This window comes from Neolamprologus multifasciatus, chromosome 15 (assembly GCF_963576455.1).
Source record: "Neolamprologus multifasciatus chromosome 15, fNeoMul1.2, whole genome shotgun sequence".
NCBI classification, from domain to species: Eukaryota; Metazoa; Chordata; class Actinopteri; order Cichliformes; family Cichlidae; genus Neolamprologus; species Neolamprologus multifasciatus.
The window spans coordinates 7,136,726-7,155,320 of NC_140453.1; the positions used below are offsets into that span (position 1 = coordinate 7,136,726).

Genomic DNA, 18,595 nt, shown 5'->3' on the forward strand with positions numbered 1-18,595 from the left:
TTATTAAACTGAACATTTTCTTTAGATTTACAAACAATAGTTATAAAAGAAGGGATGTCACTTGTTTTACACTATGGGCCGCATAATCTTAAGTGAAACTGAATGATAAATGTGTAAAATTACAAAAAAGGTTATGGCAGTTCATTGCACAGGTTGTCCTGTAATGATAAAAGATAAGGTTTCTGTTAAACTGTAGACTCGCTGTAGTAATGGAAACACGGGAACTTTACTGTCTTGTAATTGTTTATCTGTTAGTTAAGTACTTTGGTGTAGTATGAATGTCAATGGGCGAGTCTTTATCAGGAAAAGCTGTAAAACCTATGAAATACAGTTAAAAGTTCAAAATCTGTGCACTCCTTCACATTTGCTAAAACTGTACAGTAGGCTGGATTGGGAGAAAAACTGTTTTTTTCTGTCTTTTTTTTTTTTACAGTAAAAATTATTTATTTCAACTAGTGGGAAAAAAAACAGGAACTTTATGTCATTTAAATGTTTATCTATTACTTACTTTTTACTTCGTGTACTATGGATGTTAATGGAGGAGGTCTTTATCAGTGGGAAACACAGTAAACGCTAAAAACCGATAAAAACCCTGAAAGCCATACATTTCACACCCGAGCCTCAACTCTCGCGGCCCGGTACCAAACGACTCAAGGACCGGTACCGGTCCGTGGCCCGGGGGTTGGGGACCGCTGTTCTAAACCATCCAGTGGGCCAGATTGGAGTCTTTAGTGGGCCGATTCTGGCGTTATGTTTGACACCCATGTACAGAGGCCTAGGACAAAAAAACAAAATAGCCAGTGGGCCAGCCCTTCTGGCTCCTCTTCCTCACACTTAGCACCGGGAGCACTGTTTTTATTTGGTGGCATAGATTAAAGGGGAGTTAGGCTCTCTCCGATCTCCACCACTAGGCTTTCCATCGGCCTATCGCTGCTCTCCTGCACGCTTACGACGACACCCGGAAGCAGCGACCTGACTGCTTTGTTTTGTTTTGGTAGTGGGAGTTGGGTGAGAGGCAGACAGACGAGCAGGCGGCGGTACGCATGGGAGAGAGCCGCTCTCTAAATGGGGAGAGCTAAATCGGGAATGGAAAATGACGGCCCGATAGCTGACGCCTGTAAAATGCCGAGTTTCATCAGCGGCATAGAGGAGGGGAGGGTGAAATTGTCCCGCAACCTGCCGACACAAACTTCCCTCACGGACGGTAAAGTTGAGCGGACGCTCGGAGATTTGAGCCGACGTGTCACCAGGTCAAACTCTCGGCTATCGCTGGACGAAAGCGACAGGGACCCGGGGGGGAAGGATGCGGAGGGCAACAACAACAACAACTGCAACGGCGGAGGGAGAGCGAGGAGGAGGGCGAGCGCTGTCGACATCCTGAGGAAGAATTTCGGGGATTCAAAATCTCCCTCTTTCCGTCTAAACAGAGGCAGTCGGATGCAGTGCGGAGCCGAGCTTGAAAACCACGAAGGAAACGTTAACGACACTCAAGATTATGTACCTGATTGTAGCGGGTCTACAAAGTCGGACGTAGAAACGGGCGAAGCCGAGGTGGAAAACGAACCAACCTCGAGCGAGTTACCGAGTTTGGGTGTTCGGGCAGTTGAATTGTTAACCGTTACAGGTCAGCGCCATCATACGTGTGACAACAGCGGCAGCACGGCCACTCCGGAGGGGTCTGTCAGTGCCAAAGAGCACGTCTACTGCACCGTTTACTGCATTGCCAACGACAGCCATGGAAAAGATGCCGAAATCACGGACCGCTCCGATGACACGGTCGCAGCAGACGCGTCAGAACGGGACTTGGAGACAGGGCAGCCGCAACCGTACACAGTGGACGACCTGGTGGATCCTTTCGGGGACTTGTCCCACCGGCTGTCCGCGGAGCAGGCCGACGCCGAGGTTGCGATGCAGAGTTGCCGGGTGTGCATGGAAGAGAAAACCATCGCACCCCTGCCCTGCTGCAGGAAGGCCGTGTGTGACGAGTGTCTGAAACTCTACGTCAGCTCCCAGGTTGGTTGGGTTAGGGATCAGTGGGGGGTATCTCAGTGAAAACAAAAGGGGCCTGTCCCAGAAGCAGGCCTCGCTGGGTCGGTCAGCAGCAGCTGGCCGAGGTGTCCTTGAGCAGCAGTAACTTTGCAGTCTTCTCCTTCACACTTTTCTTGTGCTATATTTGGCATTTTATCCACATTTAGAAGCACGGGCTTGGCTTTCGAGCATACCAGGTGGTGACCCCCAACCCCACGTGTTTCGCATGCATCCAAAAAGATCCACGTTAAGGGTTAATTAACGAGTGGGTGCGAGAATCTACAGGTCTTCTTGTCTTGTGATGAGTACTTTTTCGGTGAATCTGGGTCACAGACGCATGCCACACCAAAATTGGGACCCGGCAGCGGTGGTTTTCACAATAGAGGACTTTGTGAGAGCTTTTTGGCTTATTCAGCGTCTTTCTCTCAGGCTCTTTAAGAAGGATCCCACCTTCAGATAGAAGACCTTTATTCTTATGTGCATTAGTATGTCCAGTTGCATCCCAAAGGGGCACAAAGTGTGGGATCATCCCCTTCTGGGTTGATTCCTACATTCCCAGAATGCCTTTTGGTATCTGGAGGAATAAGATGGATAAAAACAGCTGCAGCAGTCAACACAGAGGCAACAACATCATAGTTGAAGAATGAGTTCTTCCACTATAATAAATATCAGTGTGGAGTCTCTGTTCCTTTATGCTGATCCATTAAGAAAATTTATAATTGATAGATTGATTACTCTCCAGTATAAACAGCTATCAGACTGCAGCACGAGGCACATTGCTGCTTCCTACCAGGCCTGCATGATGCGAGGAAGCTCTGCAGTGTTCAGTAACAGTGGTCAGCGCTGCGATGACTGTGTGACCTGCGATAAATAAGCGAATATATAATTGTGCTATTAGCAGTTATTTTCTGCTTTAATACCGCGAAACACTGACTAGCCCACTGAACAGAGAAATTAAATAACCGTTTATTGTACATGTTCATGTTGCACTGACAGTAAAATTCCAATTTGCCAGCCAGCGATGCTTTCTACCAGAGGTAAAGTGTTTCAGGATGGATTTTCTGCCTTCTTGTGGCTTCTTCATCAGACTGTTCCGGTCAGCAATCTTTCAGTCATAATCCCTGTTGCTTTTACAGCCCAGGGAGGAGCTGCACTCTCATCTCCTTGCTACTGTTGCTAAGATTGGCTTTAATCTGTGTAGATAACACACTTTTTATCAGTCACATTGAGGCTCATTTTTATCTGCAGTTGCCTTGCTTTGATAACAGGGCCTGAACATTCATGCAAATACAGAGCCAAGCCGGCTCTCTGATGAGCACACTGTGAATTATTATTATTATTTTTTTCAAAGGGTCATGTACATTATCCTGTGGAGGTGGAATTTTTAGCACACATGCTTGGCGCTTACCCTCAGTAGAAGCGGTATGTCAGATGGATGTGGTCACAGACACTTGGGAATTGGTGTTTTTTGTTTTGTTTTTCTGTTTTTTTTGTTTTTGCTCCTGGGATCTTGGTCAGGCTTTGCAGGATGGATGGATGTTGCACTGAACCGCTGCCAGCCGTGTTGTTATAACAGTTGTTATAACAGGGATTAAACCTGCAACTTTCCTGTTGTGCTAAATAAAGACCTAATGAAATCTAGGCAGTGTAATCGCTTTCATTTCCAAGGCTTTATGTATCAGGACATTAGCATGTTCTTAAATGAACACCAGCACATGATATATTACACTGTGTCATCATTTATATAACAAAAATTAAGCCAAAATGCAGAAGCAGTGTGTGAAAAGCTGAGTATCCTACGTGATTCAGTGGAGTCACCTTTAGCGGCAGTAAGTTGAAGTGTTTGTTTTCTGTGTCTCACATGATTGTGGAGGAATCTTCAGCCCGTTGGTCTTTACAATGGTCATTTCAATCAGGTTGAGGTCTGGACTTTGGCTGGGCCATTGCAACACATTGATTCTTTTCTTTTTCGTCATCATGCTGTAGATTTGCTGCTCTGCTTGAGATCATTGTCTTGTCTGTGATCCAGTTTGAGCCAAGCTTCAGCTGTTGCACCGATGGTCTCACATTTCACTCTAGAATACTTTGGTGTACAGAGGAGTTCATGGTTGACTCAAATCATCAGCCCTCCATCATCAGTTGTTATGAGGTGCTGATAGGCTGTGTTGGGTTTTTGAAAAATGTGGCACTTTAGAGTCTGAGAAGTTGAACTTGTTTTTTTTTTGTGTTGTTTTGGAGGGTTTAACGTTGAGGTGAATGCGCTGCATCATCCACTCCTGGGAAAATATCATCAACATTTTACATGTTTAGTCTTTCTCAGTGTGGGATGATGGATTCCAGATTGTTTGGAAATGGCCTTATAACCTTTTCCAGGCTAACGGGCAGCAGTAGTTGCTCCTCTGAGATCATTACTCATGTATTAAAGACACAGCTGAATGCTTCAGACCAGCAAACTGCCAGAACCTCTGCTTTCATAGAGGTGCTCACGCTTCCTAAAGATCCATTAATGGGGTTCATTTGATTACCAGCACCTGGCTGCTACTTACCCGCTTAGACGTATGACAGAGCAGTATGGGTCTATTTAGTTTTTCATACACTGCTTCTCAATTTTGGCTTAGTGTTATTAAACAAATAGTGACGAGAGGTTTCATGAGGTCAGATTAACTATGGGAAAACCCTATGAGCCAAAACCTCAGGCTTCACATTGCCCATAATAGTAAGTTCTTGACATTATTTTGTACTCTGTGCTCTGTATGATGTCAGCAAAAGTGGAAATCCCTAATCGATCATCTCAGGGACACAGCCACCCATCTGCTCTTAAAATGTTCAGTTTAGCAGAGGCAGGCACTCAGCTGAAAGTCGGCTTAAAGGGAACAGGAAGAGAGCGCTAAAATGGCTAGTTTCATACAGTTGATAAGCTGGCTGAACCTGTGAGACAAATTGTTTTACTGTGAATTCGATTCAGCTTTATTTCTATAGCACCAATTCACAACAACAGCCACATCAAGGGAGTTTATATTGTAAGGTAGAGACCTGACAATAATACAGAGAGTACCCCAACAAGCAAATAACCCCCTTTGAGCAAGCACTTGGTGACAGTGGGAAGGAAAGGACTCCCTTTTAACAGGAAGAAACCTCTGGCAGAACAAGGCTAAGGAAGGAGCCGCCATCCGCTTTGACTGGTTGGGTATGAGGGATAGGGGACAGGGCTGTGAATCATGCAAAGCTACCCTAGTAGAGTGCAGAATACAAATACTGAATCACAGATTGCCAAACACAGGTCCCTTTTAAAGCCTCCTACATTCCTAAACACTTACTACCAGTTGTTTTGCTTTAAGGCAGCATGATCTCATTTTGGTCCACGTCATGCTGACATCATCTGCTGCTCTTACGAATCTCTTATTCAAAGCTGGATGTAACCCAATGCTGTTAGTTTACAACCCAGCCTCAGTCAGCTAGTTTTCAAATACGTGCAGCACGTGGCAGTTTACGTGCTCGGACTGGCTCAGGTAGGTGAACGGTTCACTGCTTATGTGGTAAACTCAGGTTTCTGGTTATATTTGATTATGTTTTCACTCAAGACATTAAAACCACAGAACAAAGTCACCTGTGTTTTCAGCAGACCACACTCTGTGACACGTGGAGGTGAGAAATAACCTGTCCAACCAGTCTGTGCTGGTCATCCTTGCGCTGCTGTTGTGGCAACAATATCAATATAGCTTTGGATGATATATGCTCACTTTATATGCAATATTGGGTTTTTGGGGGGTGGGTGATATGGGTGTGACACCGTCAGAAGTTGATGCTATTGTACTTTGTTTTCGGCCTGCCATTTCTCACACACACACACAAAGGGAGAAAAGACCTGATCATGTGTCAGTATAACAGGTCTCGCAGGGTTTGATGGATTTAATGTGTTGAGGAGACAGAGAGAGAGAAAAATGAGGAAATGAAAGATGAATGGAACTAGAGAAGAAGATCAGCCCTAGCTGGGAGGAAGCGCATTGAAAAAAGTTTGAAACGAAAGATGGTAAAAGAATAGGAGGCAATACTTCCAGTGGGATTTGAGTTGTCTCTAATCCTGCCCGTGACATTTACTGCATCACATACTGCATTATAGGTAGGGTTAGATGACACGAGTTTGTGTTTGCCGGACATTGGCACGTAGCACTGTAAAGGCTAAATGAATGACTCATGATAATAACAGATTGTGAAATTTCCAGGATTACATGTCAGCCTCCTGAAATCGCTTAGTCAGAGAGTCAAAATATCCGGCGTTATCTTTGAAAGCCTTTTGGTGAACAGGTTTGTTTACCTTAGCCTCACACGCCTTCAAGAGAAGTCTAAATAAAAGAGTGCACTTCTTCCAGAGTGCGTGACCTTATGGTTAGTTGGTGTTTTACTGGATCACCAGACTGTGGTTCAGTTCCACTCAGAGTTACCAAGTTCCAGGCACTCACGCTGCACTAAGGCTACGTCCACACATACACGGGTATTTTTGAAAACGGAGATTTTCCGTTTTCGTTTTAAAAAATAATCCCGTCCACACGTAAAGGCAGAAATGAAGGAAAACGCTGCCAGGAACATGCCAAAGCAGCAGGTGGCGATATATTCCTAACTGTGTAGAAATGTTGGCCAATCAGAAGTCTAGAAGCCTCGGTGGGAAAATGTAAACAAAGCTGGGGCATAGAAGCAGAACTGAGTCGTAGGTGTGGAAGGACAGTAACTGTGTGTGTATATGTAAGCATTTAAACACTGCAGAGAGTACAATTAACAGTAATAGTATTGTAGAAATTCATTTCACCGAAACAATAACGTGGCGCACACCTTTGACACTGCATTTTCTGCGTTTTCTCCGTTTTTCTGGTCCACACGTAAATGCAAAAACGGAGTTTTCAAAAATATCCACCCTGGCCGGACTTTTTTAAAATCTCCGTTTTCAGTGACTAAAAACGCCGTTTACGTGTGGGTGAAAGGTGCAAACGCATAGAAAAATCTGCGTTTTCAAAAATACCCGGGTACGTTTGGACATAGCCTAATGTGCCCGCGTGCACACGCTTTGTCGTAGATTAACCTCCAGCGGCTGCACGACCTCCCTCTGCCCCTCAGTCCTTCTGGTCTTTGGTGAATTATTTACCATCTCTCATCAGTGGTGTAAATATATTCAGCATGTAGATTTGGGCCAGAGAAACACACCATAACAAACCGCCGAGTGGTGACACACGTTTTATGAAGCTTACCGATTTCTTTGTGGAGCCTTTGACAGGTTTATCAGTAACATTTAAAAGTAGAACACCCTCCTCTGAGCCTCTGCGTGCATTAAAAGCAGCTTTTTCCACGATGCCATGTCATCTGTCTGTGTTCTCTCCCCAGGTGCGAGTGGGGAAAGCTCTTATCGGCTGTCCGATCACAGAGTGTAGTGGCAACCTGGAGGAAGGACTGGTGATTTCCCATTTGACCAAAGAGGAGGTGGCAAAATATCGTTACTTCTTGGAGCTGAGTCAGCTGGATTCGAGCACAAAGCCCTGCCCCCAGTGCAGTCAGTTCACTTCTCTCAAGACGCACACCCCCAACCGCTCCGAGCACAAGTATAAAGTAAGTTGACGTGCCGGCGTTGACAGTTGCCGTAATGTTGTACATAAAAAGGGATGCTCGCAGCGAGGCTGTGTGATTAAAAAGAAGCCGCTGGTGTGTGCACTAGGCAACAAAAGCAGAGCTGGGGTAAAAGTAATTGCTTTGGTTAACTGCGAGTGGATCAAATCAGATCCCAAGCCTTTATTCACGTCAAGAGCAACAAAGACCAGGGTCCCCTGTTGATGTATGATTTTATTTGTTCAACCGAAACCACATCCATAGTTCACATCTGCACAGAGATATTTGCTGCTTATCGTTTCCCAGCTCTCTTCCCCCATTCCCTGTCATCTCCCTACTGGCAAACTCTTATATTTAGGAATAAAATGTCTCACAATCCTGGGGAAAAAACAGGCAAATTCAAAAACCTAAAGGTCTTAAATAATACTTTTGTGTTTATTTGTGTTTATTTGTGTATTATAATGTCAGATGCTCTTATGAAATTGGGCAGAGTTTTAAAATAATAAGGTAATCAGTGTGAAGTAACACCTAAGCCTTGGTTTCCAGCCTGTGCCTATCTGACATCAGCTCGGCACATATTTTCCTCTTGTAGTCATCTGTTACACAGCTGGAGGTGTGGGTTTGGGTGAGCCCTTGGCGAGAAGGCGGAGCTTAAAAGCAGCAGGTTCTGTTTGCTGAAGCCAGGCGAGGGGGAACCAATCAAAATGGCCTTTCAGGAGTTCCAGGCTTAAGGAGGCAGAAACTAAAAGATCAGATCGGCTGGAAAATAGATAAACCTGGGATTTCATTAAGGGTCATGTGTATATATGAATATAAATAACTGGCTACTAAAGTAATGCATTTTGGTTTAAGGATTAATAGCCTGTACTAAATCTGCACCTCTGCTCAAAGGTAACATATTCAACGTGATTGGTCAAAGTGCAGTTGTCCATTTTTAAGGCTAAGCATGTTGGTTATTTGTGGGTAAACATGTCTGTCTTCTCTCCTCTGCAGATCCAGTGTAGCAATTGCCAGTTTGTGTGGTGCTTTAAATGCCACGCACCTTGGCACGACGGGCTCAAATGCCGCGACTACAGGAAAGGAGACAAGCTGCTACGTACCTGGGCGAGCGTCATTGAGCACGGACAGAGAAACGCCCAGAAATGCCCCAAGTGCAAGGTGAGACACTGATGAACGACACACGCCACAAGCTTTTAGTTTCCAACATTTTGGGAAGAGGACTCGTGAAAGCAGCCACAGTGTCTGTAAACAGAAAGGGATTTGACTGATGGAGGGTGTTATCAGTGTAGATGAATGAATCAATGAAGGTTAAGAAGCATTGAAGCAGTTGTAGATGATGGATGGAGCGCTGTAGAGAACAGGATGGATGCACAGATGTAAAAAAAAAAAAAAAAAAAAGCACGTGTGGCAGCAGCAGTCCACGCTGAAAAATGATGGCCATGTGTGCTGCACAAAACCATGTCTGGTAGACTCACTGGCATCTCCCTGCTAGCCATAATACCAGCCTGGTCTTATCGTGCAGTCTCATTACGACAAAGTTGGTCTACGCAATATCTAATTTGACTGTCAGATGACTAAAGGAAGACATAAATTAAGCTAATTACCGGTATATGGGAACTGTTTGCTCACAGCAGTAAACACTTTCCATCTGTGTTTGTCACACTGCTGCTCCATGGCTCTGGAAGCAGGAAGAGGAGCTCATGTTTGATGAAGACAGCAGATTGGTGTCAAGTAAAAGAAGCTGCTCAAAGCTAGTTTTTGCTGAGGTTATAGAAAGTCTGCTCCCTGATGCGTACTGCTGATGTACTGTACTACTGCGGATGCTGTTAGATGCTTATAGTGTACAGCTCGAAACCGAACGAGACTTCAGGTATTGCACTAAAGCGATAGTGGATAAGCTGCACTATTGAGATTCAGTTAATGTTACATCACCTCTCTTTGTTTTAATCTTCGCCTGCAGATTCATATTCAGCGTACGGAGGGATGCGATCATATGACCTGTGTGCAGTGCAACACCAACTTCTGTTACCGCTGCGGAGAGCGCTACAGACACCTGAGGTGTGTTGTGCTCCACTTTCTTCACTCTGGCTGCTTCGTCCGCCCATCTCTTCTCTCCGATTTCATCTTTCGCTTCATTTTGCCAGCAGATTTTTTGGGGACCACACATCCAACCTCAGTGTGTTTGGCTGCAAGTATCGCTATCTCCCCGATAAACCTCATCTGAGACGGCTAATTAGAGGCTCTGTCTGTGGTAAGTCGCTGCGTGTAATTGATAAATAGCTGTTTTCATAGCATGTTTGCTCTTTCCAGCTATAGTGAGCTTTATGCTAACACAGCTGCATGTCTACAACTACGAGTGGCCCGTTTTGGCAGTTACCGTGTGTTCTGCTACAGATTTAAACAACAGCTGTTTGCTCAAGCCGTGATGAGAGTGAACTCTGGTCACTGGCTTTTATGTATTTGCATCCTTGTCACACAACAGTAGTGTCAGACTAGGACAATGTCCTCTGCTCGTTACACAAGTGTGTGCAAGACAAGTAACAGACACCTTACACCCAGAAAACTCAGGGGAAGTACTGTATGTGTGCTTGACTGCACCGTGACCCAATTTTCTACTTTTAAGTAATGTGTTGATGATGCTTTGGACAGTTGGACAGTGCTTTTGAAATTACAGAGAACCAGTGCATTCCCTGAAAGTTTCAAGAATATTATTGGAAAGGATTTCTTTTCCCTCATATGTACAGCACAAGGTTTCATTTAGCTGTTGTGTCCAAGTTTCAAATGTCAAGCTGTTGAAGTATTTGGAGGTAGTCCTCCTTCTTTATTATCCCATGTACTTTGTGCAGTGTATGGAGTGCCAGTGCAGCTGCTACCACCACCGTGCTTTACTCCTGTTATCATACCTCCTGTAATTGAGGCAAAATAACTCACTCTTTGTTTTGTCTGATCATCAAACTTTTCTCCAGAAGGCACTTGTCCTTGTAGCTGTAAATTTCAGTCGAGTTTGAAAGTGTCGATTTTGAAGCAGGGCCTTATCTTTTGGAAAGCATCCTCTCAGTTCCTGGTGATGTAAAACTTCACTGTGGACAGTTACCTGTTTACGGCAGGGTTGAGCCTTGATTGTTCCTGAACATCCTAACCAATCCCTTCTCATCTGAGGGTGACAGTTTGGGTCTTCAAAGTGGCACAAATGCTTGTACTGAAAGTATAGTTGTTTGACCCAATCTGGAGTTGCTTTTGGCCTCTTGTTAGAAAATGAAGGTGTGTTTTCATCCACAGATAAGTCTCCATTTTGAAACACAGTATGCCCGAGATTTACAAAATACGCTTAATTTTTATTTTGATGTGACCTGAAATGAGTGATTGAGCCTGTAAATTCAATCAGGGTTAGTGTTAGGTGCCTTTGAGTTGCAGTCTTTTTAATGGCCAGCAGGGGCCGACTCCTGTGGCTGCACAAAGATCTTTGGTTGTAAAGAAGTGTGCGGACAAACAACCCTCGCCTGCTGTTTCTCTGTGACCTCAGTCATCACACTCCTGTTGACTTTATCATCATCATCATCATCATCATCATCACCTTTATTTATGGACTAAGTTGTTACTTTCAGGTCATACTGAACAAAACACGCAGTCCATTTTGTAAATTATGGTCATTCTGAGAGTCAGAAAGGAGGATGATCCAGGCTATGCTCATTTGCTAAGGACTTGTTGATCACAAGTCAGCTTCACAGTCAGATCGGCGCCTTGAAACCACAGCGAAGACACTCAGACTGAGGCTTTATAACCGTCTATGGGCTGCAATGAAGCAGGAAGAATTAGTAGGGATATCCTTACCACGTTCAGCATTCTGTCTTAGTGTTTTAGGGTGATTGCTAAGAAGTACTAAACACAGAGAAGAATAGAGGTATTTGTACTTTTAACAGTTTGAAGGTATTTCAGTCTGGATCAGAGTGGTGGAACAGCCAGAATTAAGCAGACTTGCCATCCCTAAAGCTCCACTGCTTGCATCACTTTAATGAAAAAGCCTTTCCTGGGGCTCCTGCACTTAGAAACTTTCTAAGTGATTGATGTGAATTCACCACCCAATAACAACAGAAGTGAACATATCCACATCTACCTCTGTACTTCATTCGCGAGATTCCTGATGAAGCATGATTAGAATCACATATCAGATGTTCATTCTTATTATCCATTCACGGTTATCAAATACATGCAATCCCCTCTGATAGCTCTCTTTCACTCCGCTCTCAGCGACAGCTTCAGCTCGTTATGTCAGCAGGGTGCCCGTGAACCGGGAGCTAATTTGTCGCTTAACACGAGCCACTGGCCCATTACAGCGCTCATAACTGCTCTCGCGCCATGCACCGCTAGCGGCAAAGATGTAGCATTTAATAAAGAACATTACACTGCGGATGGAGTAATTTGTAGTTACAGTAACTTCCATCCCGCAGCTATTCACCGATGACCAAATGTCGCAATTTATGAAGAGAAAAAAAAATGACAATCATCTTTTCCTCTGCTTGTGTCTCTCTGCAGCTTCTAAGGTGCTGATAGCTCCTGTGGTCATTCTGCTGGTCGTGGTGCTCGGAGCTCTCGCGCTGGTGATAGGTAACATATTACAAACACACGTGAGCTCTAATCTGCTTCGGTGAGAGCAGTCAACACTTATCAGCGAGATGGTTCGCCTCGTTGTTTTCCTCCAGGCTGCTAAGGAGCTCTCTTATTATCTGTTTTCAGTCATGGGCATCTTTTTATTTTCTGTAAAAGTTCACTTTTTCTGTTCCAAAAGGACAAAGCTGTTGATCCAGAGAAACACTATAATGGAGTAATTATTGCTTCTTGGAAGAACAGGACTGTGCAAGTCTTGAGTCACCCTTAATTTCTTTGTATTTGGCTTCCAATGAACAAAGCTTTCTAGTAACTTTTTAAGGTGGTTTTGAGAATCAGTTCTCTGGGCTTTCTGAAGGTTGTCTTAGGACATTGGCTGCTTCTTCACTCTGTTTCAGTCCAGTCCCTGTACCTGACCTGAAGCTTAAAAATATAGCTAACACAAAGGATGAACTAGTGTTGTGTCTACACATAAGAGACAACCTAGCAATGGACCAATTTCAGTTTTATCTTTAAAATTTGCACTTTGTTATAGCAAAAACTTATCATTTGTTCCTATTTTTTTAGATAAGAAAGATAAGGCAGTTTCACAGGTATGAAATAATATTTTTGCACCAGCAAAGTGATTCCCAAAGAGATTTTAGCTGGAAGTCGTGCCTCTAAAGATTTGAGGGAGACGAGATTTACAGCGGATGAACAGTAACTTAAGAAATAGCTAGAAATTCAACACAGACCTGACAAGAGGGACCCGAGAGATGCAGCTCCCCTTCAGAATTTTTTTTAACTGAAGCCTCATCTTCATTTTGCAGCATGAAAATGATTCCAAACACACTGCCAATGCAGTAAAAACATACCTGGATTTAAATAAAAAGCACACAGTGGAACACTATCAGTCATGGAACAAAAGTCAGCCAACATCAGCATAAGAGCTTTAAATGTCCTTCTAGAAGAACTATTCCTAAAGACTACTTACAGAAAGCTGCCTAAGAGAGTTCAGTCTGTGTTGAAGAACAAAGGTGGTCATGCCAAATATTGACTTTAAAGCCCTTTAAGCTCCGTGTATGTTTGCAGGTTTTAATTAATTGCTCCAGTTTTCCCAGCAAAATATAAAGAAATGAGGAAGGTCAGGGGCTCAAGACTTGCACAGTGCTGTACATTTGCAAGAACATCCAGCTAGAGACTAATCAGACTGCACTGTGAACTGCTCATGCCTCAGCTGACCTGTAGTTATTAGTGTAATTATTGTTAATCTGTTTCCTGCGTCTGTAAGTCCGACTGATGGTCCTCTGCGGACTGATAGGCATGATGGCGGGTTCATCATTAATAGAATCAGTGTTGTGCTGCCGTCTCTCTCCGATGCCTTTCAGCTCCACATTTGTTTGCAGTGCTGCACAACAGAGAATATTTAATGTTTGTAGATAGGACAGCGGTTTGACTTCTCTTGCACTTTCTGCCTTCTCTGTTTGTAGGGTTGGTTGTTTTCCCGATTTATTACGTGTGCAAGAAGAGGAAGAAGCAGCAGCGCACCAGAGGCTCCGGACGATGGATCTGAAGCTCGTCCTTCTTTCCATGCAGACCTCACACACACACACACACACACACACACGGTTTGGAAAGACAACACCCGCACCTCCTCAGGGACAGACCTGCCAGCCTGAGTCATCACAAAACTCTTGAGATGAGCAACACAAACGAAACACTGGCAGTTAGGAAGGACCTCAGGTGGAATGATGTACCTAAATCTATAACGTGAGGCCTACATGAATGTACATCTTTACATCTGGATTATTGCTCTCAAGTGGGACTACTGCAAAATGAATGCTGTATCAGGATGCTGGATATTTACACAGAAGGGTAATTTAAAAAAGAAAAAGTTAAAAAAAAAAGCAACCCCACCCCCCCGATCAGCTGCTGTCTTGCACAGTGCTCGTCACATAGAGGATGTTAAATGTAGGAACTTCTGAGGACTTTCTTGGATACACTGCAGGAAGTTTAAATCAGTGCACATTTTCCACGAATGTCACACTTTTTATTTCATTATTTTAAAGGAGAACAACCATAAATCGCAGCTTAAACAGCCGCAGTTTGGTTTGCGCCCTTGCTTTCCTACCTGCGGTTAGTTTGACGCTGAGATGTAGGAATACTGTGGACACGAGGCTTTGATTGTGTCGGATACCGGTAATTATGAAGGTGCCTGAAATGCTGGCTGCACGGTGATAGCAGAGCCTCGCGGATGAAAAAGAAGGAAATACGTTTTTATTCATTTGCAAAGGTTGTTTTTGCCGTTGTTGGCTGGAGGAAAAAAGGGTGAGAAATGGAAATGAATTTGGAACAAGCATTGATATCAAGTTCTCACTGATGCAACGCAAGCTGGACCTCAACTTTTCCCAGTGTAGGTCAGATATTTGGAAAAATTTCCATCGCACTTTGAGTATCTGGCAAACCGACAGCGTGGACAATAATGTCAAAGGAAGGATGATACTTGACTATTCTGGGTAACAGCGACTGCCTCTCAAATTCTCGCTAGAAGGTTTGAAGATTGGGTGTGTACCCAACCTTAAGAGTGACGTCTGGTGTTAAAGACCGCACACACACTAACACACACGAAAGTGAAACTTTGGAAGGCCCTTTGGAGTTCTAACAAGCCTCTGTTGTTTTCTGTTACGGTTTTCCATCAAACCTTCATCCTGTCTGTCCCCGTCTCTCTTGCTGTCTTTTTGTCTCACCTCTCTGTCTGTCTGTCTGAGCTGATGCTGGTTTACACTCTCCCTCTCTGCATGGCATGTTGTTTCCAGTGAGCCTACATGCTGTATGCCAGTATCTGCATCATCAAAAAAAAAGGAGCTGCTGTGCCAAAACAAAGCGCTGAATATGGCGGGATAGACGGTTTACCGTTTCCCTTTGTTATTTGTTTTGTTTTTATTGTTCTTTTAGACGCGAACTTTTGCAGGGGTGTCGACGAGGTGTAATGGAGTGTGCACAAGAAACGGGGATCAAAACAAGCTGTAGAAGTGCGGTAGATAGTTGGAAAGTGCTCAGAAGACCAGAAACTGACTGAAAAGACAGAGAATAGAATGTAGAGTTAGGCCCGCGGTTTACCAAAGAGCTAAACAGGGTGTTATTGTTCTTAAGGTCATCCAGTCTATTTGGATGTCAGCTGTATGTGGATCAGTTTTGTGTTTGTTTGTTTGTTTGTTTGAAGCTGTCTGCCTGCTTGACAGTTTGGATAGTGACAAAGCAGTTTTGACGCAAACCTCTGAATTCATTTGCACTGGCACGAGAGAGAGCGCGCACAGCGAGCACTGCCAGGAAACGACGGATTTTTAAGAGCTTTAAAGGTCGCCACCTGGCAGCAGTCAGCCAGCTGCTCTCTCCACTTATCCTGTCACTCTTTTTGTTTTTTGCTTTGTTTCATTTTTTTTTATATATATATATATATATACCTTTGATGCCTCGTGATTGTCCTTTAACATCTTTTGTCCGTGCCGCTGCCCCGTGAGGTGTGACTGGACTCTGACCTCAGCTGTGAGTGGATGTGGAGAGGCGGGTGATTACAGTACACAAAGCTCAATTGCTGCAGCAGCCACAGAGAAAAAGGAAGCATCCAAACCAATTGCGTTTTTTTTTCTCCACACTTCTGATATGTGAAAATAGCACACATCTGCCCAGTGGTGCATTGTGGAAGTGAAAACGGCTTCCAAATCAGTCCCAGACTTTTTTTTTTCTTTTTCATGGAGTGGGGATGGCATTTTAAAGGAGACGCATTAAGAAAAACACAAAGAGACGACACGGTAGAGTGAGTAAATATGTGGAAGGCCAAGTGATGAGAGGTTCCAGGTGAAATGTCTCAATCTGAAATAAACACTGTGGCTGAAGGCGGGAAGTTTGTGTCTGTGCATCCGTAGCAGTTGCTGTCAGAGCGAATATTACACCACGTTTCATCACTGAAGCAGATGATTGGATGATTTGCAGTGCAATGCCATTAACTGGGATTTATCCCATGACCTGATCTCTTTTCTACATCTGGGAGTTAACACATACAACGTGTCAGCTGTAGGCGCAATATACATACACAGATTGTTACACACCCGATCTGAACAACCACAACAGGGTCACGATTCTGGGTTTGAATCTGCTCTCAGGAAGTTTGCTTTTCTCTTCACTGTAACCCAGAGCCTCCCATCTCACCTGAGCTGTGCCACAGATATCCTCAACTGCACTCTGGAGTCGCAGCTCTTCCTGATGCCTGGAGTTTCAGGGATTAGAAACCCTGGTTTAAATTCCAGGAAGTAAAACCACTGTAGTGTCAAAAGAAGATCAAACTGTCCGGGTGCAGCCGCCACTGTCCGGTCTGCACTCTGGTCACTGGTTAAACCTGTACATTACAATATGTATTAGTAAATCAGCAGCATGGAGGCGGATGTGCAATGAATGGGCCAAACTGAATGCTTTTAACATTTACTCACATGCATTTCATGCAGGCACGTTTCAGCTACACTGGTGTATTGAATTGCTGCTTGTTTTTTTTTTTTTTTTTTTTTTTTTTAAGTTATTAAATGGTTGACAGAGAATATGACGGTTATGTCCTTTAGACTATTTCCATAGCATTTTCCTAAATTTCAATTTTTCTTTAATGGTTAGCTCGTAGAAAAAAAAAGATGGCAAATTTACCTTTTGTTTTTGTTTTTGTTTTTTTTTGTAAATACAGATAATTGAGGTCTTATGGGATGGTTTTTTTCCATGTCACATCAGGCTTTTACCCTTTTATACACATCTGTGTTGCATAACTCTGCCCAGTGATAATGCCATGCAGTTACTGTTGTTGTGTTACTATAGCCAGGAGCTCTTTGGTTAAAGCTGTAACCAGAAGCTGCTCTGTATATTCATTTAGTGACAGAGTTGTTTCAGGTCATGATTTTTTTTTCCCTTGCTGGGAAGCATTGGCTGGTTGACACCCATGGTCTTTGTTTTGTTTTGTTTATATGACATTCCCGGTTTTATCGGCATAAATATGCAATGGTGCCTTCACGTCAACAATAGATCAGATTACCAACTTTTTATTCAGGGTCCTGCAAATATTACAGACAAGGGTGCAGTCTTATCAGCCTGCTGTTGTATGTGTTATTTATTAGAACAGTTAATAGAGCAGTACAACAGGCTTCTTGATGTAAAATAAATTTGTCTGAAACTACTGTTGAAGGAATATATATTTATGGATGTCTTACCCATACCACACAGAAGATATGCAGATGACTCAGTGTTTTCCTGCTAAAAATATGTTTTATAGTTTCAGATTAAACTAAACTTCTGAAATTTTATAAGTGCCACAATCCAGTGGGTTTCGCTACATCCCAAATACTCTTTGTACCTTTTTGCACAAGTTACTCTGTCACCATGTTTCTGACTCGCTCTTTGGATTAATCCGAGGAGGCTGTTGCACTCATCAGATGAATATAATTTAAGGCTAACACGGGACTAACCCTGTCTCGATGAAAGAGTTAATCACGCCAAAAAAAACCAAAAACGATTTCAGTGTCATTTCAGCATAAGTTTGACTCAGGACAAGTGATGTTGCAATATGGTGGTGTACTATCAGTAACATCGGGTTGGGTTTTCCCTATCTAGACATGCAAAGTTGTTGGAACGACAACAGCAGCAGGTTTATGTGTACACGCCACACAGTTATCCACGGGTATTTCTATTCAAGGAAATGTTAGAGACGCTTGATGAGTATGTTCCTTGTTTTCACCAGGAAAACCTTCTTCCACCTGCTGAAACATCTGCTGGTAATATTTGTTATTGTTGCTCACTTAGCCAGATACAAACACTGTTTTCTCCTGAACATTTGCTTTATTAACAGGGAATAAAGTAAAGTAAGTCAAATGCCAAAATGCCCCGGTTTGCCTGATTCTTTTTTTTATATTAACGCATCACCGAAACAGTCTGCTTCTTTGTTCGTAGATAAAGTGGAGGCCTTTCTCAATTATGCAGCTCTTTCTGAGGTCTGTTTGACAGGGTGTTTAAGTGGCTACAGTCTGTGTATTCATGTAAGCACGGCTGTGACTGCAGTTTTATGTCAGCAGGGGTCATAAGTGCACCAGAGGAGGCGAAGCCAACATAACCATGGGCAGTATAAGGCCAAAACCTCATTATTTCCTATGAACAAGTAGACACTAAAACAGAAGTGTAATGAATGCTGAAAAGAAAACATGGCAGATTCATTAATGGCTTAAAAACAAGTAGTAACATTAAGTGGCTTATTTAGTGTTCAACTGAAGTGTGAGTAGTCGTGTCAGGAGTGGTACAAACACACCAGTAAGAGCAAAGCCAACCTTATTTATAAAGTACTTTAAAAACAGAAACCACTGAC

The 18,595-nt window shown here is 43.4% G+C and overlaps 1 protein-coding gene across 2 annotated transcripts; it reads left to right on the forward strand.

Annotated features, from left to right (window-relative positions):
• Positions 1 to 547: 547 nt before the first annotated feature.
• Positions 548 to 18,116, forward strand: rnf217 (ring finger protein 217). 2 transcript variants are annotated; one of them, XM_085134057.1, is made up of 7 exons: positions 548 to 2,013; positions 7,402 to 7,623; positions 8,614 to 8,778; positions 9,581 to 9,678; positions 9,765 to 9,871; positions 12,154 to 12,225; positions 13,695 to 18,116. In XM_085134057.1, exons 1-7 carry the CDS (start codon positions 1,066 to 1,068, stop codon positions 13,775 to 13,777), a joined length of 1,695 nt encoding a protein of 564 aa, XP_084990183.1. In that variant the 5' UTR covers positions 548 to 1,065; the 3' UTR covers positions 13,778 to 18,116. The 2 variants fall into 2 exon arrangements, with proteins under 2 accessions (XP_084990183.1, XP_084990185.1); XM_085134059.1 differs by having other exon boundaries at positions 554 to 2,013; positions 9,768 to 9,871.
• The last annotated feature ends 479 nt before the right edge of the window (positions 18,117 to 18,595 follow it).

Excerpts from the sequence above, each read along its gene's own strand:
- rnf217 (XM_085134057.1), top strand. The coding sequence starts at position 1,066 with ATGGGGAGAGCTAAATCGGGAATGGAAAATGACGGCCCGATAGCTGAC. Across the intron at positions 7,624-8,613 it reads GCTCCGAGCACAAGTATAAA|ATCCAGTGTAGCAATTGCCA; the intron begins GTAAGTTGACGT and ends TCTCCTCTGCAG. Across the intron at positions 8,779-9,580 it reads AGAAATGCCCCAAGTGCAAG|ATTCATATTCAGCGTACGGA; the intron begins GTGAGACACTGA and ends CTTCGCCTGCAG.